We start from the raw sequence: 26,759 nt of genomic DNA, 5'->3' as shown, positions 1-26,759 counted from the left end.
CCCCTAACAAAACTTAAGACATGTTTACTTTTGTATGTGTATGGCACACTTCAGTGAAAATTTACCTGCTGCTGCTGCTGCTAAGTCGCTTCAGTCGTGTCCGACTCTGTGCGATCTCATAGACAGCAGCCCACCCGCTCCCCTGTCCCTGGGATTCTCCAAGCAAGAACACTGGAGTGGGTTGCCATTTCCTTCTCCAATACATGAAAGTGAAAAGTGAAAATGAAGTCGCTCTTAGCGACCCCATGGACTGCAGCCTACCAGGCTCCTCTGTCCATGGGATTTTCCAGGCAAGAGTACTGGAGTGGGGTGCCATTGCCTTCTCCAAAAATTTACCTAAAAACTAATAAAATTTATTTCTACAGCTGCAGAGCCAGGCCTCAGGCAAAATCAGTTTTATCCAGTTGAGGTGCACCAAACCCCACTCTGCATCATTTTTTTTTAGTTATCAGTGCTCTGCAGTCTTGATTCTACCATTATGGAGACTCATCTCCCCTTTGGCAATGCTTCTACATTGTCAGCTTCTTCTGCTGCTCCTGACTTAGCTCATTGCCCACCCCCATCTCTCTCTTCTTCACTCTCCCATCTTTACTTGCTACCCCCCCACTTCCTTTCTGCCCTCTCCACTGTCTCTCTCTTCCAGCCACAATTACCTCATAAAACAAATACCATTGTCAGCAATTCAGCATACAGAAGTGGCTACTTTGAGCAGAACAGGCCACTCACTATCAAACCTACAGATAATTTGGAATGCTTAGCAACTGGAAGCTGGTTGGATGTACATAAAATCAAGCCCTATCTGTAAGGGTGCTTTCTGAACACAAGTTAAGAAGTGGGCTGTGGACATATCCAGCACATGGACACAACCACATCACACTTCTGTGTAGTCCTCCACCCCAGCTGGATTTGAACCATTGGAAATCATGAAATGACCCTTTTACCTTCCCCTACACTGTCTAGTGCAATGCCAAAGATATAATAGTAGTGTTAGTTGCTCAGTCATGTCCAGCTCTTTGCGACCCCACAGACTGTAGCCCGCCAGTCTTCTCTGTCCATGGGATTTCCCAGGGAAGAATACTGGAGGGGATTCCCATTCCCTTCTCCAGAGGATCTTCCTGACCCAGGAATCAAACCATGGTCTCCTGCATTGCAGGAGAACTCTTAATCCTTTGAGCTACAGGGAAGACCTAAAGATACAGTGATTCATTTCAATTCAATTCAATTCAATTCAGTTCAGTTCAGTCATTCAGTCGTGTCTGACTCTTTGCGAGTCACCAACTCTTGTCCGTCACCAACTCCTGGAGCCTACCCAAACCCATGTCCATTGAGTCAGTGATGCTATCCAACCATCTCATCCTCTGTCGTCCCCTTCTCCTCCTGCTCTCAATCTTTCCCAGCATCAGGGTCTTTTCAAATGTGTCAGCTCTTTGCATCAGGTGGCCAAAGTACTGGAGTTTCAGCTTCATCAGTCCCTCCAATGAACACTCAGGACTGATCTCCTTTATGATGGACTGGTTGGATCTCCTTGCAGTCCAAGGGACTCTCAAGAGTCTTCTCCAACACCACAGTTCAAAAGCATCAATTTTTTGGCGCTCAGCTTTCTTTATAGTCCAACTCTCACATCCATACATGACTACTGGAAAAATGATAGCCTTGACTAGATGGACCTTTGTTGGCAAAGTAATGTCCCTGCTTTTTAATATGCTGTCTAGGTTGGTCATAACTTTCCTTCCAAAGAGTAAGCATCTTTTAATTTCATGGCTGCAATCACCATTTGCAGTGATTTTGGAGCCCCCCAAAATAGAGTCAGCCACTGTTTCCACTGTTTCCCCATCTGTTTCCCATGAAGTGATGAGACCGGATGCCATGATCTTCGTTTTCTGAATGTTGAGCTTTAAGCCAACTTTTTCACTCTCCTCTTTCACTTTCATCAAGAGGCTCTTTAGTTCTTCTTCACTTTCTGCCATAAAGCCGGTGTCATCTGCATATCTGAGGTTATTGATATTTCTCCTGGCAATCTTGATTCCAGCTTGTACTTCAATAATTATTTATCTGAGAAACCTGCAGCCAAACATTTAATGGATGAATAAGTGACCTTGTGTTCTAACTTTCTAGTTCCTCTTCTCAATCTCATCCTGAAATGATGACTTGGATGTGAAATTTCTTGATCTGCACCATAAGCCTCCAAATTCCCTAAACTTAGAAAAGCCCTTAGGACACAGTTCAAAAATATATCAAATACCAAAGATTATGACCTGTCTTTTTCTTTACACCAAAACTGGAGTGTGTTAGCTAAAACTGGAGTATGTTAATTAAAGTAAGGTATTATAATTTTATCTCATTTCATCTGAGGTCAAATGGTGATGTCATGCTGTGATGGTATACTTTTAGGAGAGCCATTGAAGTCTTTTTGTGTGTCTAGCTATAGGAAGCTAATTTCTGTTTATATATTCAATTGCAGATATAAATGAATGTAGCTCTGACAATGGTGGCTGTCAGGACCAATGCTGTAATACAATTGGCAGTTATTACTGCAAGTGTCAAGCTGGCCAGAAGCTGGAGGAAGATGGCAGAGGATGTAGAGGTAACAGTTGGGACTGTCTGCTTCCTGATAAGAGAGAACATCTATGTAATGCAAAAGAGGGGGATGTCTTTGATCCAGAGCCAGTTGAAATGCCTGTGCTGAATGTTGTCAAGAGCACAGATCTTCCTCTCATGTCTAGATTACAAAATTGTAACCCTAAGAACACTTCAAGTAGCTTATTATAAGAAACATATGATTATACACTGGTTTGGCTGTGTCATGTTCTGATTATGGAATTTCAATCGTTCATTTAAATCCCTGGGTAAAGTACATATTTGTGAAAGCATTTTATTTAATTCTAAAGTGAAAGTGGTGCTTATCATAAAATACTCATGTCTTGTTACAATAGAAATAAAGAGATGCAAAAGCAACCACAGGAACGGTATTTTTGATATAGAATTAGCTTTTTCCCCACAAACTTCCATTTTCTGACTCCTTTTAAAATTAATTCCCTCCTTCCTTTATTTATTAATTCATCATTTTGTTCATTTGACAGTCATTGAGTTGCTGCTCTTTATCAGGCATTATTCCATGCTCTAGGGATATAAAAATTAATGAGAAATAAATTCTGCCCTGAAGGAGCTCACTGATTAGAGGCAAAGATTGAAACATAAGCCAAAAACTTTACAGAATAGTGTTTTAAGACATTATAGAATGAGGTTAAGTACATTGAATTCGAAGAGACCTGGGTTTTAGTCTCAACTCTGTCACTTACAATTTCTGTAACCTTGGGCATGTTATTTAATCTTGCTAAGACTCTTTCGTCGTCTGTAAAATTTAGAATAATGGTAGCTCCAAAAACCACAAAAACTGCTGTGGAAATTAAATAAGATAATGCATCTAAAGCTCTTAGCATAGTGAGTGGCTATAGTAGGTATTCAAATGATAACTATGGATTGTAGTCTAATTTATGACCACATTGTTTCCCAGATTGGGAAAGTAATTGGGACCAGAGACCCCTTCCTTGTCTTCTAAAAGAGAAGAGATACCCAAAATATAATAATCTCTTGTAACATGCTTTTTAACTGTCCTTTCTGACTTTTTCCCTATCTATTTTTACCATTTAAATGCTTGAGCATTTAATGTATTCAGCCTTTTTCTTTAAATCACATAGGAATGCATTCATTTGGTTTCCCCATTGACCTTACAAAATCAAACTCAATTTTTCCCCTGACAATGTCAATGCCTAATGGGACGTGTATGAGTAAGTTAATGGGAGAAAACGAGAAACAAACATCATCCCACTAAAGGTGTCTGGGACTGGGGCTGTGGGTTTGTTGGGACTGCCAAGACAACACAAGTTGTGGATGTGAGTAGGTTGGAGAATTTCTCAGATTTTCAGGAGGCAGTGCAGCTCATTCTCTTCTGGACCATCTCTGGCACATAGCAACAGGATAGGCTGCAAGTAGACAACCATATGTTTGAGGGTGACTACATCTGGAACTTTCTGAGACAAGTTTCATTCCAGGCATGGTCCTCTGTCTGTAAGGGTGTGCATGTGTAAAGGCAAGTCCTAAATTCAACCAGGTCCTTTTTCATTCAAGTGAGATCATCTTTATTTCTGATGAGACTGAAATGATGTTTTCAGTATGGATTCAATATCAGAGAACCAGAGGGATCACCACCTCATGGTGCCCAAATGATAGGTAGGCTAATGCCCACTGAAGTTAGCATGATCTGCCTGATGAGAATATAATTTTCACAACCCTCTTCACTGCCTAACAAGCAGTGAACTCTTTGTTTCTTTTTGGCTGAGTATTATTATTATCAACATAATCATTATTATGATACATTTGAAATGCCAGTAGAGCAATTAGCTGTGTTACGTTTGACAATTATTGTTGTTATTTTTATAGCAACTATTAGTCTGGTAAGGCATGTTAAGCTTTATATCCACTGATTTATTTATATGCAATTATCTCATATTTTAATTGAAATTAGTCACTCTTCATATAAATAACATATTTAGAGAAATGATTTCCATACTTTCATATAACTGATGTTCATTTCTGCACAATATATGAGTAACTTGGGTTATTTGTGAGAATTAAGAGTTTGACACTGAATTAACACTGACTTCCATTTACTGAGATGTATAACTGGGATTGATGGAATGGGATGGAGCAACTTGCCAATAAAGAACTACCTCTCTCAGTCCCCTACTTCTAGCATCTTTTCTTATTCATTTCTTTGAATGACCATTTGATAGATATAGTGATGTTAATGATTCATTTTGGTGGATTGTTGAACATGCAATGATCTCAGATCATAATTTAATAAAAATAATAGAGGTTATTTTGAAATTAAATGTATCCTAAAGCCATTGCAAATGGGCATTTCAGTTCATGTGAGGGCACTAGTGAGTCGTTCATATGTATTTACTTGATGCTAACAGTAAAGGTTGGTTGGTTTCAAAGGCTATTGTGTTGAATGCTGAAGATTTGGAATTAAACAATCATTTAAAGAGACTTTTTCTTTGCATTTATGTAAGTTGTATTTAACTACTTGAATTGCTTTTTAAAATACAGATCAGAATTTTAGCAGCCATTTATTGTAGCATTAAAGTACATCTAGAGGCTACCCTTTCAATGGAATTGAAGCATTTATAAATGGCTAATCTTATTCCTTAACCTTTTCTCTGCTACTGCTGTTAAGGTCGCACAGTCCTGTCTGACTGTGCGACCCCATAGACGGAAGCCCACCAGGCTCCCCCATCCCTGGGATTCTCCAGGCAAGAACACTGGAATAGGTTGCCATTTCCTTCTCCAATGCAGGAAAGAGAAAAGTGAAAGGGAAATCGCTCAGTCATGTCCGACTCTTAGTGACCCCATGGACTGCAGCCTACCAGGCTCTTCCGTCCATGGGATTTTCCAAACAAGCGTACTGGAGTGGGGTGCCATTGCCTTCTCCGACCTTTTCTCTAAAGAGCTATAAACTTGTGGAAAAGGCTTCTGATTAGCTCAGGTACATGAGTATTCCCTTCTTTCAAGCATAGCAATGAACCTAAAACACAGTTTCTAACTCACTCTGCAGATAGATTATTATAATGTGTAACTTAAATGTACAAATAACTGCATGCCACTGAACACAGAATATATATATATAATTTTTATATATATGAAGGACATAAATTTTTCTGCTTTAATTTGTTAATATCGGGTAAAATATTTAAGGCTTTTCAAAAATGCGACCATCTTTGCATTTCAGGAAAAAAATAGAACTGGATTTTGTCACTTTGCTATTACATCCAATTTGCTATAATTTTATCATATTTGCATCTATAATCATGAGTTAAATAGGCCAGTAGTTTGTGTTTCTCATTTGCTTTTTATGGCAGTGGTTCTCAAATGGAGGAATTTTGTCCCCAGAGACATTTGGCAATGTCTGGAGACGTTGATTTTCACAACTGAGGGGAGGGAGTACTGTTGGCGTCTGTTGGGCTGAGGCCAGGATACTGCTAAATGTCTTCTTCTGTTACTCTGATGGTACCTATGCTGGACCTTATTCTATCTCACATGCTGATTTCATATGTTCTATTTTCTTTTCTCTCTTTACTACATATGCTCCGTCTTATTGAGTTTCAAATATCAACAATTTAACTTTATATCTTTAGAAGTCTCATTTTCCTCAAATCAGTAAGTTCCTTTATGTTGTATGTTCAGTTTTTATACTTGTATCCTTTTCTTTTGATATTTTGCACATAGCTATTCTATATTCTGTGTCTGATGCCAACTTCTGTGGTCCTTGTGTGGGAGTCTAAACCTATTGCTTCTTATTTCCAGGCTACAAGTTAGATTCTCTTTTCTTTCATGTTGCATATGCTTCTCATATAAAACTTCTCCCAGAGCACTGCATTTGTTTAAACATTTAGACTATCTAGAATTACTTACAAGATCGGGACTATCTCCTAGGTAAGAGCCATGTCTTATCACTTTTTCATAACCACATCACAGGTGTCTAGTGCCTAGCAGAATTCCATAAATGCTTACTGAATGAATAAATAAATGAAAGAGTACATGTCCAACCAGTCAGAAATGCATACAGACATAGTCAGTACACCTCTTATTCATTTCCTTATGTACAACTTTTAATCAGGCTGGGTTTGTCATTTAGAGTCTGACTAGTTAAACCATTTGGTTATTCGTAGGTCTGCGGAGAAGGCAATGGCACCCCACTCCAGTACTCTTGCCTGGAAAATCCCATGGACGGAGGAGCCTGGTAGGCTGCAGTCCATGGGGTCGCTAAGAGTCAGACACGACTGAGTGGCTTCAATTTAACTTTTCACTTTTCACTTTTCACTTTCATGCATTGGAGAAGGGAATGGCAGCCCACTCCAGTGTTCTTGCCTGGAGAATCCCAGGGACGGGGGAGCCTGGTGGGCTTCTGTCTATGGGGTCACACAGAGTCGGACACGACTGAAACTACTTAGCAGCAGCAGCAGCAGCAGGTCTGTGTAAATATTTGCTGATAACAGATCTGTTTCATTTGAAAGGGCAAATCACATTTTTACTTTTAGAGGGCAAATCAAAATCTTAGTTTGAAAATTCTGACATTTCTCCATGTGCAATATCTAAATTATTGGCATGGCAACATAACTAGTGTGACTGAGCATGGTAGTACCATGGAGTCAAGGGCTTTTTCTAAATTAATGGTAATTAACATTGCTATACATTATAATCAGTGAACTGACAAAGATAATAAATATGGAGTGGACTGTTGGGATATAGTTTTCCATTTGGAAGAAATAAATGAACCTAAAGGTATATTGTTTAATGAATTGACAGTCAAAATATTTTAAAGTAATTTGGTAGTATTTTAGCCAACTTTTTTTCTGAAACACATTAGAAATAATGTGAATAAACAATGTATCTCAGCAAACTGTTGTTATACATGGAACTACAGAATTTTTTACTAAAACAAAAGTTTTTATAGGTGGAATCCCAAGGAAATTAAATGATTTGAACAGTCTCAAAATGCTAATTGATAGATGAAGTGATATTGGAAACCAAGCTTTCGTATTTCCCCTCTGTGAGATTGATAGGCAGTATGAACTGCATACAGAGCAGATTAATCAGAACCATGGAGTCTAATTGCTACAGAGGCCCAGAAACCCTCAACTCATAGAGACTACAATCTACAGAGGAGAGAAATTAAAGCCTGAAGAAACTGATTGATTTCTTCCAATTCCCAGATGGTTTACTTATAGAGCTAAGAACAAAATCAAGCTCTCCTTTTTCCAATTGCCATTCTTCCAATTATGGTCAATAAGCATTTATTGGGTAACTAGTAACTGTTCAGCATTGTGTTGGGGGTAATATGGGGAGGGAGGTGGGAGAAGGGTTCAGGATGGGGAACACATGTACACCCATGATGGATTCATGTCAATGTATGGCAAAACCAATACAATATTGTAAAGTACTTAACCTCCAATTAAAATAAATAAATTAAAAAAAAAAGTAACTGAAAGTGAAGTCGCTCAGTTGTGTCCGACTCTTTATGATCCCACGGACTGTAGCCTACCAGGCTCCTCAGTCCATGGAATTTTCCAGGCAACAGTACTGGAGTGGGTTGCCATTTCCTTCTCCAGGGGATCTTCCCAACCCAGGGATGGAACCCAGGTCTCCTGCACTGCAGGCAGACACTTTACCATCTGAGCCACCAGGGAAGCCCTAAGAGTAACTAAATTAATGCAAAATTTGGTTTCTTTCATCATAGTGTTTCAGTATCATTAAGCATCAAGATAGGGCCCCTGCTGACTCAGCAGGTAAAGAATCAGCCTGCAATGCAGGAGACACTGGCAATGCAGCAAATCCAGGTTTGATCCCTGGGTTGGGAAAATCCCCTGGAGAAGGAAATGGCAACTCACTACAATATTCTTGCCTGGAGAGCAGCCTGGTGGGCTATAGTCTAAAGGGTCACAAAAAGTTGGACACGACTAGTGACTAAGGACACATACATGAGTAATTATACTATACGCTTTGAGAACTCACTCAGGTCTGCTCCTTGCCTCCAAGCAGCACCAAATTTAAACGATCTGCTTGTTTATCCTGATATTAGACATCTCCAATCAGGGAGGTTCTGCACATCCTTTTCACAGTTTTGATAAGCCTGTCTATCAAGAAAGCTTTTCTTATGTGTAATCTATATTTCTCCTGCTGAAGTTTAAGCCTAAATTTTATGTTCTTCTTAGCTCAGAAAGACTTAACAAGTCTTTATATTAATTCCTTACACACTTATGGAGCATTTCTGTGCCTTCCTCAACTTACTAAAAACGTTGTAGCAAATACTGGAAGCTGTTGGCACTTCAAAAAATACCACCTATCTATCTTTCCATCCCTGTATGTATCTATCCATCTATCTACATAAATAATACACACATCTTAGTTTTTGAGTTCATAAAACTCCACTTGAAGACATCATTATTAAGGATTTATCTACTTTTCTGTGTTGCTTCTTTTAATAGTCATTTATAAAAGGCCTCTTGAACTTCTGCTGGTATTAGGGAGGATATACAGATACACAGATTGTAAAGAATCTGCCTGCAATGAGGGAGACCTGGGTTCTATCCCTGGGTTGGGAATATCCTCTGGAGGAGGGCATGGCAAGCCACTCCAGTATTCTTGCCTGGAGAATCCCCATGTACAGAGGAGCCTGGTGGGCTACAGTCCATGGGTTTGCAAAGAGTCAGACATGACTGAGCAACTAAGCACAGCACAGCACAAAGATAGTAATACTAGCTCCCAGACCTCCTTAAGCTGACAGTCTGATGGGGTGATGGGGAGCAATATAAAATGAAGAACAATTTGAGAAAATTCCCGTACAGTGTATCCTCATATATTAAAAATTTGTCTGTTTTGAATTTATCAACACATTCATAATATGGAATTCATTATGTTGAAAAAAAACTATGAATCACTTAAAATTCTTGGGATTTATCATATTTGAAACATAAAACTATATAAATATCTTTCTTTTCATCCATTCATCCATCTAACAAATTATGTGTCTGGCCCATACACTGTGGACCATGTTGAACAAAATACTGACTTTGGGTTTGAATATTTAATCTGACATTCACTAACTGTGAGATTTAGGGGAAGTTATTTAATATCCACAGGCTGTCCCTTCTTCATCTATAAAACCAGAATAACAATATTTAATCTGATGTGAACTGGGAGATTAAATGAGATGTTGTAGGCAAAAAACTTGGTGGTGATAAGGCTCCTTTCCCCTATTTCATGACCACAGAAGAGGGATATTCTCAATCCTGAGATCACTCATTCCCTTCTTCCTAGGGAAGGAGTTACTTCACTCTCTGGGGGGTTTGGGGAAAGGAATACAGAATTCAGTCCACCTTCCTGTCTCCTCTTTAGGATCTACAAAAGGCCTTCAGGAAATGGCCATGTTGGTCTGCTCTGATGCATCTTTAAGTAGGTCAGGACCCCAGATTGGGAAGACATAGGTTTTCCCATTACACTTGTAACCAGTTCTGACCATTTGCCTAATTCTGCATACCTCTTCGGAGAAGGCAATGGCACCCCACTCCAGTACTCTTGCCTGGCAAATCCCATGGACCGAGGAGCCTGGTAGGCTGTGGTCCATGAGGTCGATAGAGTCGGACACGACTGAGCGACTTCACTTTCACTTTTCACTTTCATGCATTGGAGAAGGAAATAGCAACCCACTCCAGTGTTCTTGCCTGGAGAATCCCAGGGACAGTGGAGCCTGGTGGGCTGCCGTCTATGGTGTTGCACAGAGTCGGACACTACTGAATCGACTTAGCAGCATACCTCTTTAGGAAACTTCTAAATCCTTTTCTCCAGGTTCCACTTTAACAAAAATCAAGTTGCTATTTTGTCTACCTCCACCTATTTTGGATTAAATCTCAACTAATTCAAAAGTCAAGCAGGGAATACACATTTGTTAACGTATCTTTTTAGATACTAACACCTTGCATCAGCCTAATACATAATATGTGCTCAATTTTTTTTTCATTTTTCTCTCATTTAAAAAAAATTTCCTCCTATGCTATATGTTGCTGAATATAAAAATATATGTGAGTTGGTTATCTTTCTCTCTCCAAGGAGCTTCCAGCTCAATAAAGGAGATGAGTATAAGATAGTATAAGATAGCAGGAGTAACTATGTGCTGCTGCTGCTGCTGCTGCTAAGTCACTTCAGTCGTGTCCGACACTGTGCAACCCCATAGTCGGCAGCCCACCAGGCTCCCCCATCCCTGGGATTCCCCAGGCAAGAACACTGGAGTGGGTTGCCATTTCCTTCTCCAATGCATGAAAGTGAAAACTGAAAGTGAAGTCGCTCAGTCGTGTCTGACTCTTCTCGACCCCGTGGACTGCAGCCTTCCAGGCTCCTCCATCCATGGGATTTTCCAGGCAAGAGTACTGGAGTGGGTTGCCATTGCCTTCTCCAATAACTATGTTCAGGCACAAGGAAAATGCTATGGGAATTAACCAGAGAATGAGATAACCCACTGGTGAATCAAAAGGGGCTACAGGAAATAGTGAAACTGAAAGTCGCTCAGTCGTGTCCGACTCTTTGCGACCCCATGGACTTAGTCCATGGGATTCTCCAGGCCAGAATACTGGAGTGGATACCGTTTCCCTTCTCCAGGGGATGTTTCCAACCCAGGGATTGAACCCAGGTCCCCACATTGCAGGCTGATTCTTCACCAGCTGAGTTACAAGGGAAGCCCGAGAATACTGGAGTGGGTAGCCTATCCCTTCTCCAGTGGATCAGGGAACAGGGACAGGCACTAATCATTCAGTCCTGGGACTAAACCACATTCCTTCCACTTCTTTATTTTATTTTATTTTATTTTTAATTTTTATTTTTTTTAATTTTATTTTATTTTTAAACTTTACATAATTGTATTAGTTTTGCCAAATATCAAAATGAATCCGCCACAGGCATACATGTGTTCCCCATCCTGAACCCTCCTCCCTCCTCCCTCCCCACACCATCCCTCTGGGTCGTCCCAGTGCACCAGCCCCAAGCATCCAGTATCGCACGTCGAACCTGGACTGGCAACTCGTTTCTTACATGATATTCTACATGTTTCAATGTCACTCTCCCAAATCTTCCCACCCTCTCCCTCTCCCACAGAGTCCATAAGACTGTTCTATACATCAGTGTCTCTTTTGCTGTCTCGTACACCAGGTTATTGTTACCATCTTTCTAAATTCCATATATATGCGTTAGTATACTGTATTTATGTTTTTCCTTCTGGCTTACTTCACTCTGTATAATAGGCTCCAGTTTCATCCACCTCATTAGAACTGATTCAAATGTATTCTTTTTAATGGCTGAGTAATACTCCATTGTGTATATGTACCACAGCTTTCTTATCCATTCATCTGCTGATGGACATCTAGGTTGCTTCCATGTCCTGGCTATTATAAACAGTGCTGCGATGAACATTGGGGCACACGTGTCTCTTTCCCTTCTGGTTTCCTCTGTGTGTATGCCCAGCAGTGGGATTGCTGGATCATAAGGCAGTTCTATTTCCAGTTTTTTAAGGAATCTCCACACTGTTCTCCATAGTGGCTGTACTAGTTTGCATTCCCACCAACAGTGTAAGAGGGTTCCCTTTTCTCCACACCCTCTCCAGCATTTATTGCTTGTAGACTTTTGGATCGCAGCCATTCTGACTGGCGTGAAGTGGTACCTCATAGTGGTTTTGATTTGCATTTCTCTGATAATGAGTGATGTTGAGCATCTTTTCATGTGTTTGTTAGCCATCTGTATGTCTTCTTTGGAGAAATGTCTATTTCATTCTTTGGCCCATTTTTTGATTGGGTCATTTATTTTTCTGGAGTTGAGCTGTAGGAGTTGCTTGTATATTTTTGAGATTAGTTGTTTGTCACTTGCTTCATTTGCTATTATTTTCTCCCATTCTGAAGGCTGCCTTTTCACCTTGCTAATAGTTTCCTTTGTTGTGCAGAAGCTTTTAAGGTTAATTAGGTCCCATTTGTTTATTTTTGCTTTTATTTCCAATATTCTGGGAGGTGGGTCACAGAGGATCCTGCTGTGATGTATGTCGGAGAGTGTTTTGCCTATGTTCTCCTCTAGGAGTTTTATAGTTGCTGGTCTTACATTGAGATCTTTAATCCATTTTGAGTTTATTTTTGTGTATGGTGTTAGAAAGTGGTCTAGTTTCATTCTTTTACAAGTGGTTGACCAGTTTTCCCAGCACCACTTGTTAAAGAGATTGTCTTTAATCCATTGTATATTCTTGCCTCCTTTGTCAAAGATAAGGTGTCCATATGTGCGTGGATTTATCTCTGGGCTTTCTATTTTGTTCCATTGATCAATATTTCTGTCTTTGTGCCAGTACCATACTGTCTTGATAACTGATTCTTTACCAGCTGAGTTACAAGGGAAGCCCGAGAATACTGGAGTGGGTAGCCTATCCCTTCTCCAGTGGATCAGGGAACAGGGACAGGCACTAATCATTCAGTCCTGGGACTGAACCACATTCCTTCCACTTCTTTAATTTCCTTAAAAAAAATTCCTATCAAAGTACTACTTCATACTACTTGTCCTGCTGTCTCTCTTCCTTCTTGGTTGACACTGGAAGGCATCTGAGATTTGAACAGCAAAACTGCCACTACCACACCACAATCATTCTTTGTAGAAGCTCTGGATGTTTTCTTAAGTATCTGTGTCTCTTCATCTAGAGAGAAAGCACATATAATTCAAATCTGAAACTCTGCTATGAAAATGGAAATCCACTTTATCTCTTTTGAAGTTAATCTTTTAACTAAAACCCATCATTTCTCCCCTAGTAATTCAGAGTAATCATTTCAACACCTCAGCTTTCAGCTAATACATATTACAGTCAAAAGTGTATTTGGAAGTGAAACAAACTGGAAGAAACCGTAACTGATATAGATTCTCCAAGATGAGCTGGCCCACTACCCAAATTTCATTAGAGGCACAGATCCATGGCATAGTTCCTATAGGTGGGGCTTCCCTGGTGGCTCAGATGGTAAAGAGTCTGCCTGCAATGCGGGAGACCTGGGTTTGATCCCCGGGTCAGGAAGATCCCCTAGAGAAGGAAATGGCAACCCACTCCAATATTCCTGCCTGGAAAATTACATGCATGGAAGAGCCTGGTGAGCTACAGTCCATCGTGTCACAAAGAGTCGGACACGACTGAACAACTAACATTTTCTTTCCTATAGGTGATGCCAAAGGAGGGACACTGGAAAAAAAGAAGTCCCCAAAGTATAAGGCAGATGAGCAAGACATTGCTTACAGGGGCTTCTTGTTGGTAATATGCCAGGACAAAAATCCTAAGGCAAACCTATTGCCTCAATAGCTCCTGTCACTTGCAAAAATGATGAAACAGAACAGCCCATCAGGACAAATGTCTGTATGGGAGTGTCTGGGAATGGTTGGCAGCAAAGGACCTTCCTTCCCAAGTTTGGCTCATGTTCCTTAAATTTTACTGTTTATCAGGAAGCATAATATAAATTTATCATTCTTAAGAATAAAAGCTTTTAGTTTCATTCACAATTATTTTGAGTTTCTCTATTTGATCCTCTAAAAAATAAGCTGATCTTTCTGAAAAAATATAGTTAATATTTTTCCTTTTTTTCTAAGAAAAAATCCCCAACTGAAGCACCCTGCCTGAATTCAGATTTTTGTTTTCTCTCTCTCTCTCTCTCTATCTCTATATATATATATATATTTGGCATATGGAATCATACCCTCCAAAAGATCGATATGATCCTGTATTCTAAAGAGTGGTCTTTTTAGACCTGTGAAATGTGGAGATTTGGTTCCTACCTATCAAGACCCATATTATTTTCTGTTACTATCATAAATAGTAATGGATAACTAATTTTTAAGATTTATTTGCTATAAGAAATTTGTCATCAATTTCTAAAACATACAAGCATCAATTTCTAAATAATGGAAGGACTCATTAAGGGGAACCCTGAATATATATGTATTTAGTTTTTAATCAGGAAATAAGCCAGTTAAAATTGACTCGCTGTTTTGCTATTGGCTTTCATGTGTTTGTTTTCAGTGACCTTCTAAAGATCAGAATTTCCTCACTATAGGGCCTCATAGAGAGAATTGAAACCACTCATTTATGAAAAAAAATGTATACTTTAATTCATAAATTCAAATTAAGTTTTTTTTTCTTATTTATTCTAGTTCTTCATTTATTCATAGACCTAGTCTGCACTTCCTTGAATACAGGTAATATCAATATAAAAAGACATCACTCATATTATTTATTGTGGATACACTTGATGGATAATTCCACATGCATCACCAGTAAAAACCAAGCACATGAAAGATGCATATTTATTTGTATTTTTACTTTATATCTTCTATACATGTGTTTCACTGGTAACAGTAGATGCCTAAGAATAGGAAATACTGTAAATATGTAGAGCGTGCCATACAATTACAAACATTAACATTCATGTATTTTACCATTCCTCACAGGTAGTAAAGATATATTTAAAAGAATCATATCTGAGAATTTTTCTAATTCTCAGTATTATCTTTATTAAAAGGGGTTTCTGGCATTATGAAAGTTTATGGTTATGTGATTGTTTTTCTGAATACTCAGGATAATTGATCATAAATTGTTATTTGCAGTCTGTCTTGTGGACTGAGAAAGGCAGCTAGATTTTTCTAAAACCTATGGTTAACTCTCCAGTAATAGACAATCTGGCAATGCTGAGTGGTCCTGCTTGTCATAGGAGACTTTCAGTTCCCTAGCACACACTTGTGATGGGAAAAGGAATTAGCCTTGGTTGGTTCAAATTTGTCACTGGGTCCTACTGACCCCCATTTCTGGGTTGGGATGGAGACCCACAGAATCTAGCTTCCTAAGGCTTCCCTGTCTGTGTGGGTATAAAAGGTCAGGAGCAGGAAGGAGGAGAAATGAGAATAATCCTTGAAAGGAGTGCATTTTATATGTATATGTATTCTGTATTTAGGGCTTCCCTGGTGGCTCAGCAGTGAAGCATCCATTTGCAACGCAAGCAAACATATGCAATACAGAATCGATCCCTGGGTCAGGAAGATCTCCTGGAGAAGGAAATGGCAACCCACTCCACTATTCCTGCCTGGGAAATCTCAGGCTATAGTCCAAAAAGTCGCAAAGAGTCAGACATGACTGAGTGACTAAACATCCACCACCATCATGCTGTAATTAAATACATGCTTCTTAGTTATAAATTTCTCTAAATTCTAACAAGCTTACAGATATGAGGCACTTCAAGTCTTACAGTATTCCCAGCAATAGCACAAACTGTTCAGTATAGCTCTAAAATATATATATATATTTTCTCTGCTTCATGTATATTTAATATATTTTGAGCATGACCAAAATGACCCATGCTAATTAATCAAAAAATGTTGACAAACTAAGAAAAAAGGTGATTATAAATGGCTTTTCACTCACGAGAAAATAAGCTGGTTAAAAACAATTTGTTATGTATCTATGAACAAGGTAACTATAATCATTTGCATTTAAGTCAGTGATCATAAAAGATGGCATGACTGTAAAATTCAAGGGGCCAAAAGACCTGAGCAAGTCATCTATTTATTTTTATATGATTTCTACTGTTTTAAATAATCATCACATTTTGGAGGCTTGACTGAGTACTGGAAACATTAAAACCACGGCTGAGAAAATTAGGTTAATTATAATTCATTAGACATTGTTCTTATTAAAAGTGAGCTGATTTAATCCCTATTAAAAGCCTTAAGGCATGAGAAAGCAAAATAGCTATGTAAAAGTCTAGTGTTCTCAACGAAGAGAAGATACTACAGTTCAGTAAGACCTGAAATGCGTATAGGAATCACTGTGTGTGCTTAGTCACTCAGTCATGTCCAGCTCTTTGTAACTCCATGGACTATGGCCTGCCAGGCTCCTCTGTTCATGGGATTTTCCAGGCAAGAATACTGGAATGGGTAGCCATTCCCTTCTCCAGCAGATCTTTCTGACCCAGGGATTGAACCCAGGTCTCCTTCATTGCAGGCAAATTCTTTACCATCTGAGCCACCAGGAATCACTTTAGATCTTGCTAAAATGCAGATTCTATTTCAGCAGGTGTGAGATCAGCCTGATAATCTGCATTTCTAACAGACTGTCAAGGCAAGTGATTCTGTCATCATAGACCACCCTGAGAAGAAAGCCTTTTGTTAGCTTTTCTTTCAGTTCACTTGTTTAATAATTGTTAAGCCCTAGCTAATTAAAATAGGCCATAGGAAGGGTTACAAAATGGTGTGATACCTGCTCTTCTCAATATTTTAAAACTTTTCTTTTTTCTTATTATTGTTAACAATGATGACATTTGTTTCACATAGAAAGATAAAAGGTGATAATAGTGATATATTACATTTGTGTAGCACTTTATACAGTATGACAAACTTTTATTAAAAGCCAGTTTTGTTGAAATGTAATTCACATACCTTCCAATTAACCTTTTGCAAATGTACCATTCATAGTTTCTAATACATGGAAAAATATATACAGTTATTACCACAGTTGATATTAGAACATTCCTATCACCTTAAAAAGAAAACCTGTAGCATTTAGTATCACGGTCCTATCTCTCCTTTATTCCCCTCTAAACCTAAGCACCCACAAACCTACTCTCTGTCTCTATAGATTTCTCAATTCTGGACTTTTATGTGAATGTAATCATATAATGTGTGGCTTTTTGTGACTGGCTTCTTTCATACAAATTATAATATGTGTCAGAATGTCCTTTTTGAGGCTAAGTGATATTCTATTTTATGGAATAATATTCCACTCATTTTTACCGCATTTTTAAAATCCATTTGTCAATTGATGGACATATGAGTTGTCTCCACCTTCGGGCTATTATGAGTAATACTACTATCAATATTGATGTGCAAGCTTTTTCATGTACATATTTTCATTTCTCTTGTGTATATACATAGGAATGGGACTTCAGGTTATATGGTAAGTCTGTGTGTAATTTTTCTGAAGCTTTTAATATATTTATTTTTCTTTTAGATAAGATTTATGAATATGCATTTGGATATACACACATTAAACAATTTGCTTCATGAAAAGAGGTCCATGGTCAAATAATTTTGAGGAACACTGATACCAATACTCCTTTAAGGAAAATCAGGCAAAAGAGAAATCATTTAACTTTGTTTAACCCAGGTTTCCCAAACATGTTGGGAAAACATGTTTTCCCATTTTGAGAAATTGTTTAATTCCATGATATACATTGCACTTCCCTAGCAGCTCAGATGGTAAAGAATCTGCCTGCAATGCAGAAGACCTAGGTTTGATACCTAGGTCGGGAAGATTCCCTGAAGAAAGGAACAGCAACCCACTCCAGTGTTCTTGTCTGGAGAATTCCATGGACTGAGGAGTCTGGTAGGCTACAGTTCATGGGTGGCAAAGAGTGGGTCACGACTGAGTGACTAACACTTTCACTTACATGACGTAGATTAATTGTTCTTCCAGATATAGAACTGTTGGATGGGGCAGAGAGTATATTCAGGGAACTCAGGAATGACTTCTTTGGCTAAAGAGCAAATGGCTTCAATTCAAGAACTACATTCTATAGTTACATGGGAAGAAGTATGTTTTTCAATAGGAGATATTTGAATAGAACAATAATGGTATGAAACTGTGATTTCTGAAAGTTATTCTGGCCAAAGTATATATGATGAAATGGAAAGACAAGTGTACATGGAAATGGTAGGGTGATCACTGAAATGGAGTACCATACTCTTTGTAAATAAGGTGGTAAGTAATACGGAATAAATTATTGATAGCAGAAATGCCACTTGCAATGTAATAGAAAAAATACTGAACAGAGATATCACATGTAAACCACATTTATTAGCATATCTGTATAAAAATGTATACTATAGCAAGCAAATTTCAGTCCTTTTCCCCCCCTCATTTCTTATTTGAAAATCAGTGCTTGATTTCTGTGTTTGACCTGCCATGGGTTTTGATATTGCCATCTGGCAGAGCCTGCTTATCATCTTCATTATGGACCTAGTATTTCTCTATGCTGATTCCTAATTTTCTTCATTAAATCCTAAGTTAAGCCAATTTGAAATTAATGAGAAATAAGATTAAAGATGAAAACTACCTCTGAATGTTATCATTTATTATGCTGTTGGGGCACACTATTTATCACTGCTCAAATCTGGTTGTAAATAAGTTCTCTCTTTGAAGAGTTGACCTGCCTTTACTTTTGTTCCTTTTAGTTTAGTCACTGTTTTCGTTTGTCATTGAAATTGGAATTGCCAGATGGTTTGCAAAGACTGAGCAACAACATTTTTTTAAAGACTCTTTATATACAAACAAGTTAGCAAACAAACAAAACAGAACGTTAGCTCAAATTAAAAAAAAAAAGTTCTTAAAAAACAAAACACAGGCATAATATGAGTGTAAATTATATCATCTCATTTATAACAGGAAATGTATAACAAATATGGGCCACATTTCTTAAATTAGCAGAAAAATGGATCTCTAGGATGGATACACCTTGTCAGGGTAACATACTCAGCATTGCAGACAGCCCTCGGCCAGCATTTTTTTCTTCAGCTATAGCTATGTAAGTTTCTATTCATTTTCACAAGTGGTGCTCTCCAGTATCAGTAGAGATTTTCCCTTGTTGCCCACATGAGTAATTGAAGATCGCTGATGTGGACATTAGGAAACCACTTTAGTGACCACTTCACATCCCCCTACTGGGAACTCAGAATATATACCTTCCCTTCTATGGGCTCCCATTTCCTCATCTGTAAAACACTTTCATGTCACTTCGATCCCATTTGTTAATTTCTGTGATAGATTATAATATGGTTCCTATATCAGCCTGGGTCCAATTATAAGAGACAGAAAACAGAAATTTGAACATGAGGAGTTTAATACAAAGAATTATTAACCATAACAGGAGGTTAGAGTGAAGAGGACCTGGTCAGTAAGAAGGGGTCCAATTAGAAGAGAAAGACACCACACAGTAATTTAACATGAGAATGTTAATACAAAAAATTATTAACAGAAGGTTGGAGTACAAAGAATTTGGTCACTGAGAAATAATAGAGAACTTTAAAGAATAAAGGATTACAACTACTACCCCAGAGCTAAAAAGTAGAATAACTGTGGAAGAGACTCCCCAAGACTGAGATCCAGACATTGTTGGAAAGGGTGTGTTCCTGGCTCACTGGATGGCAAAGAGGCCACTGCTGTAGAACTTGCTGGAAATATGACCTTTGGAACTTGCCTTAAGTCTGCTCTCTAGGGTGCTAGAGAAAACTGTTAATGAAGGGGTGTCTCTTCTCTACACTGTCACCCAAAGTGTGTGTCAGGGGAAGTGCTGGGTGTTGGGAACTGCTGACCACCAGTCAGTGCAGGAGCTGGAGTTGAAGAAGTTGCCTGCATTGGCAGAGCTGTGCACGAATGCAGCATCCTAGTGCTAGAGAAGTTGCCTGTGCTGCAGAAGTGTGATGCTGGACGAATAACCTGCAGTATAAAACTGAGCAATAAGAGAGCCTGCACCCTGCAAAAGCCAGATGCTAGTGAAGACTTCTGTGTTAAGGGAGCCAGGCAGTGGAGAAGCTGCATCTAGAGAGGGAGCTGCCACCAGGAGGGAAAAAACCCTTCTTTACAGTGTCTCTCCAGTGCCCTCTACTGGCAAAGCTTAGCATCATGTCTGCTCAGGAAAGAAAACCATTTAAAAGGCCCAGATCCATTGTCACAGAGAGGACAAAAAGTACATTTGGAGCTGGGGAGTAATAAATCAACAATCAGCACAGTTCCCAACTATGCTCATTACACACCATACAGGTGCTATAAACAAATGTCCTTCACTATGTAGACTTGGGTACTCCCCTGAAGGCAAAGAGACTTCCCCTGCTCATTGACAGCTTGATCATGTGACTTGCCGGTGCCAATTGTGTTTGAGTGGAAATGATACAATGCCAGTTCTGAGCAGGGTTTTAATGTGAATGTGCAGTTCAGCAAGGCCTCTTGCATCATTGCCTTCTGCCCTACAGAAACTGAGTCCCAGACAGAGGATACTCTTTTTTTTTTTTTTAATTAATTTTATTTCATATAGTCGCTTTACAATGTTTTGTTAGTTTCTACTGTACAGTAAAATGAGTCGGCCATACACATACATCTATTCCCTCCCTTCTGGACTTCCTCCCCAGGTCCCTGGAGTGTTGAGTAGGGCTCCCTGAGCTATACAGTATGCTCTCATTAGTTGTCTGTTTTGTCGTTGTTGTTGTTCAGTCGCTAAGATGTGTCTCTTTGTGACCCCATGAATGGCAGCACACCAGGCTTTCCTGTCCTTCACTATCTCCTGGACTTTGCTCAGACTCATGTCCATTGAGTCCGTGATGTCATCCAACCATTTCATCCTCTGCCACCCCCTTCTCCTCTTGCCCTCCATCTTTCCAAGCATCAGGGTCTTTTCCAATGAGTCAGCTCTTCACGTTTATTTTGTACATAGTATCAATAGTGTATATGTATCTATCCCAATCTCCCAATTCCTCCCAGCATGTAAATAGAATCTAGAAAAATGGTATAGATGATTTTTTTTTATCTTCAAAGCAGAGGCTACTCTTTCATCTGGGTCCCAGGGTAAGGTCCCAGAGCTGAGTGGAACCACGGCCAACCTATAGACCACTAAAAGAAGAAAAGGTCTGGATACATGCCTGAGATTTTGCTTGTTTTTTATTACCCCCAAAAAAGGTGACTAATACAGTCTCGTTGCTTAACAAACAACTCTGATTTTGGCTTGGCTAATTATTATCATGCTGCATAAACTATAGTTCAGACCATTATGTTATTTTCTGATTTTACATATTTACCTGCCTTAAGAAAATAGCATGAAGAGACAAGACCTGTCCTTGGATTGAAAGAAATTCACCCCAGCAGTGTCACCTGAGAGAAGTCTCCAGAGGCTTGCTAGCTGGTATTTGCCAGATGACACATTCTTGGGTGTAACTCCCTGGTGGAAGAGTAGAGGTGGAAAGGTTACAGTTAACTGTTGCTTTAATAAGAAAGGTTCCTCTGCACTGCATTCACACTTGTCTTTTTGCCAGTGTTGTTGATCTGCTGTCAAGACTATCATTTACTTCATTTTACCTTATCTTAATCAAATGTCTGCAAATCAATTAGGATACTTGCTTGTGGTTTATCTTTGGATAACTTGTCGTTCTTAACTAGACTTGATAGACTTCCATACAACTTTTTGTGAAGGAAGTGGTTTTTTGACAAACGATGTTGTAAAACTTATTCTTCAGTTCAGTCGCTCAGTCGTGTCCAACTCTTTGCAACCCCATGGACTGCAGCACGCCAGGCCTCCCTGTCCATCACCAACTCCTGGAGTTTACTCAGACTCATGTCCATTGAGTCTGTGATGCCATCCAACCATCTCATCCTCTGTCGTCCCCTTCTCCTCCCACCTTCAATCTTTCCCAGAATCAGGGTCTTTTCAAATGAGTCAGTTCTTTGCATCAGGTGGCCAAAGTATTGGAGTTTCAGCTTTAGCATCAGTCCTTCCAATGAATATTCAGGATTGATGTCTTTTAGGATGGACTGGTTGGATCTCCTTGCAGTCCAAGGGACTCTCAAGAGTCTTCTCTAAGAAGACTTTTGAACCACGGTTTAAAAGCATCAATTCTTCAGCGCTCAGCTTTCTTTATAGTCCAACTCTCACATTCATACATGACTACTGGAAAAACCATAGCTTTGACTAGACGGACCTTTGTGGATCTTTCACTGACCTTTGACAGACCTCTGACTAGACAGTGCTGGAGCGGCAGCTGCGTGGTGCTGAAGTGACTTTGAAGAGATACCCTATGTCCAAGGGCAAAGGAGAAGCCCCAGAAAGATGGTAGGAGGGGTGAAATCGCATTTAGAATCAAACCCCCTCCCCACCAGAGGTGCTTAGAGGGCTCAAACATACCTTGTGCCCACAAGGACCCAGAGACCCCACAGAGACTGAATTGTTCTTCAGCTGTCACTAAATCTGACAACTTCATCTTCACATGGACTTTCTCTTTTCTTATTGATCTATAAGGAAAATAAATTATATTCTACCTCACTGTTCTACTAACTATTATAACTATAGTTGACCCCTTACTACATTGCAATTATTATTATACTTGGTAATCTCAAAGAACCCCCAACCACATACACACAGGCACACATGCACACATATATACTCTCTCACACACATACACACACACAAGCAGCCATTTAATAATAGATATTTCAGGCTTCATATAACTGAAAAATCATGACTCTACTCAATAATTTTTAAAATTAAAATCAGAAATAAGCATTCACAAGCTCTGATTTTAATCATCGACTATTTAAAAGTATGGGCCAAATACTAACATATATGTAAAATATATGTATGACTCACCACTTTGGTGATGACCTGCTATCACTTTGCTGACAAAGGCCCATATAAGAGAGTTTGACCACAAGGAAGACTGAGGGCCAAAGAATTGATACTTTTGAATAGTGGTGCTGGAAAAGACTCTTCAGAGTCCCTTGGACTGTAAGATCAAATCAGTCAATCCTAAAGGAAATCAGTCCTGAATATTCAATGGAAAGACTGAAGCTGAAGCTTCAATACATTGGCCACCTGATACAAAGAGCGTGATGCTGGGAATGATTGAAGGCAAAAGGAGAAGGGGATGGCAGAGAATGAGATGGTTAGATAGCATCACTAACTCAGTGGACATATATCTGAGCAAACCCTGGGAGATGGTGGAGGACAGAGGAGCCTGGAGTACCACAGTGTGTGGGGTTACAAAAAATTGGACAAAACTTAGTGATTGAACAGCAACAAAGTATAACTCAAAAAAAAATTAAATAGTTCTAATACTGTTCTTTGAGTGTGAGGGATAGTCCCATGGATATTAAAAAAAAATTGGCTATGGTTTTCCGACCGTGTTTCTGTGCTAATGATCAGTTCTAGAATTAATTTAATTGGACAAGTGAATGAATGGAATCATGAGGAAGTTGAAAAAGTCACAAAGTCTAGTCTGGTCTCTGCCCCTGGACTGCAGAATCTGTTTTCTCATCTCTAAAATGGGGATAATATGATGGGATTTGTTTTTTAAGAATAAAATGAAAATGTGTCAGTGAAAAGGATATATAAATTATCAAGATGTTTGCAAATGTGGAATTTTTGATACTATGAAATGATTGATGATGGGTTGGTATTTTTCTAAATCCCATTCAACCTGGAGCCTAGACAGGAGATAACAGTCAATCAGAAGAGTAATTTTCAAAATATATCCTCTTAGAGCAAAAAAGACAAGATATTGGGATAGGCCTTAAATGTAAGTATAGGTAACAATGTAATTTTTCCTTTTTCTGACATCATAAATAACCTAATTATAATTTTGACTATAGGTAAATATCATATTTGTCAAAGTCCCATTTTGTAAAGATGTGGTCAAGCAGTAGAGAAATTCACTGCCAGTGAGCTCCCTAATAATCATATAGTGAAAGTCACTCAGTTGTGTCCAACTCTTTGTGACCCCAAGGATTATAGCCCACCAGGTTCCTCTGTCTGTGGAATTCTCCAGGCCAGAATACTGGAATGGGTAGCTGTTCCCTTCTCCAGGGGATCTTCCCAACCCAGGGATCAAACCCAGGTCTCCTGCATTGCTGGCAGATTCTTTACCCGCTGAGCCACCAGGGAAGCCATAGTTATATAGTGAAGTGAAGTGAAGTGAAAGTCACTCAGTTGTGTCTGACTCTTTGCGACCCCTTGGACTATACATTCCATGGAATTCTTCAGGCCAGGATACTGGAGTGGGTGGCCTTTGCCTTCTCCAGGGAATCTTTCCAACCCAGGGATCAAATCCAGGTCTCCCATGTTGCAAGCGGATTCTTTACCAGCTGAGCCACAAGGGAAGCCCAAGTTATATAATATTATTACTCAAATGGGAAGAGAAAGAATCTTCATAGGTATCTTCATTGGAAAGAGACTTAGTGGCAGATTGGTGTTGGGGGAGGGAAGGGATAAAGGAAAACTTGAAGCCCATGGTCACCTTCTCTCTGAACTTTCCTGGACTCCATTTCCCCAAGAATCTAGTGAACACTTCATCTCTTTGTTTCTTGCAATCTGCTAGTCCTTTGGACAAACCGTCTATTAGAATGTCACATGGTATACTGTATTTGTTTGCTAAATTGTCTGTCTCACCCATCAGACCATAAATGCCTTGAAGCTGAGAATCCTCTCTTAATTCTCTAGTAGTCCTGACCGATGCCTTGCGAAGTGCCTGGCATATAGTAGATATTCAATGAATGTTAGATGGAGGGATGAATAGGTAGAAAATGCTGCTGCTACTGCTAAGTCGCTTCAGTCGTGTCTGACTCTGTGTGACCCCATAGACGGCAGCCCACCAGGCTCCCCTGTCCCTGGGATTCTCCAGGCAAGAACATTGGAGTGGGTTGCCATTTCCTTCTCCAATGCATGAAAGTGAAAAGTGAAAGTGAAGTCGCTCAGTCGTGTCTGACCCTCAGCAAGGTAGAAAATAGGTCAGAGTAAATTAACAGGATTTAGTAAAGTTTTAAAAAAGCATCACACTTCTTAAATATTGAGGAACTTTTTTCATGACATAGTCCAATACATATTTTATATTAAAACTGAGTAGAAAATGAGTCCATCAATTTGCAGATATTTAGGGGTAAGACTCCTGGAAAATAAGATTAATTTCTAATGTCTTAGTTCCTATGTTTCACTTTAGTCACTCAGTCATGCCCCACTCTTTGTGATCCCATGGACTCAGCATGCCAGTCTTCCCTGTCCATCACCAACTCCCGGAGCTTGCTCAAACTCATGTCCATCGAGTCAGTGATGCCATCGAACCATCTTATCCAACTCATCATCTGAGTTCCTATGTTTATGTTAATGAATTTCTTAAAAATAGACTTAAAACAACTATCATACCCTATTCAAAAGTTAACACTCCACTGTGTATATGTACCATAGCTTTCTTATCCATTCATCTGCTGATGGACATCTAGTTGAAAAAAGGAATATATTTCTAAGTTAGAATAAGATGGAGGAGGAGGTGTTATAAACTTAGAGAGGTATGCCCACCATATAAACTCAGAAGCTTAGGAATTTTTGTCAAATGTACAGAATACTGTAATTATTTTGTAAAAGAAGAATAAGCTTTAAAATTGGCTTGAACATATTCTAAATTATAGTAGGGCATTAAGTTTCATTTTTCTCAGATGTCTTAAAGACAATGTGAAACTCTCAAACATTTTCTTGTATTTTTATATTTGAGCAAGCTTGCCTGTTAACTATCTATAAATGGGTTTGTGTACATGCTCAGTCACTTCTGTTCAGTTCAGTTCAGTTCAGTCGCTCAGTCGTGTCTGACTCTTTGCGACCCCATGAATCGAAGCACGCCAGGCCTCCCTGTCCATCACTAGCTCCCGGAGTTCACTCAGACTCACGTCCATCGAGTCAGTGATGCCATCCAGCCATCTCATCCTCTGTTGTCCCCTTCTCCTCCTGCCCTCAACCCCTTCCAGCATCAGAGTCTTTTCCAATGAGTCAACTCTTTTCATGAGGTGGCCAAAGTACTGGAGTTTCAGCTGTAGCATCATTCCTTCCAAAGAAATCCCAGGGCTGATCTCCTTCAGAACGGACTGGTTGGATCTCCTTGCAGTCCAAGGGACTCTCGAGAGTCTTCTCCAACTGGTTGAATCTCCTTGCAGTCCAAGGGACTCTCAAGAGTCTTCTCCAACACCACAGTTCAAAAGCATCAATTCTTTGGTGCTCAGCCTTCTTCACAGTCTTAACTGTCACATCCATACATGATCACAGGAAAAATCATAGCCTTGACTAGATGGACCTTTGTTGGCAAAGTAATGTCAGTCACTTCAGTCATGTCCAATTGTTTGCAACACTATGGACTGTAGCCCTCCAGGATCTTATGTCCATGAGATTCTTCAGGCAATAATACTGGAGTGGGTTGCCATGCCCTCCTCCAGAGGATCTTCCTGACTCAGGGATTGAACCCCTGTCTCCTGTGTCTCCTGCATTTGCAGATGGATTCTTTACCCACTGAGCCACCTGGGAAGTCCATGAATGGTCATCTCATTCTTAATCTTAAGCATGATGAAAGAGTAG

General features: G+C 39.4%; 1 protein-coding gene across 1 annotated transcript in view; it reads left to right on the top strand.

Moving 5' to 3' along the window:
* Nucleotides 1-26,759, top strand: part of LOC109562912 (multiple epidermal growth factor-like domains protein 6) — a 694,041-nt gene that overhangs the window by 447,213 nt on the left and 220,069 nt on the right. Inside the window, exon 6 of the mRNA XM_070783699.1 lies at nucleotides 2,462-2,584. Coding sequence (XP_070639800.1) covers nucleotides 2,462-2,584 — 123 coding nt within the window. The remainder of the gene's footprint in view (nucleotides 1-2,461; nucleotides 2,585-26,759) is intronic.

Source organism: Bos indicus, chromosome 1 (assembly GCF_029378745.1).
Source record: "Bos indicus isolate NIAB-ARS_2022 breed Sahiwal x Tharparkar chromosome 1, NIAB-ARS_B.indTharparkar_mat_pri_1.0, whole genome shotgun sequence".
NCBI classification, from domain to species: Eukaryota; Metazoa; Chordata; class Mammalia; order Artiodactyla; family Bovidae; genus Bos; species Bos indicus.
The sequence above is the reverse complement of the archived record's forward strand: the minus strand, read 5'-3'. Positions and strand labels throughout refer to the sequence as shown.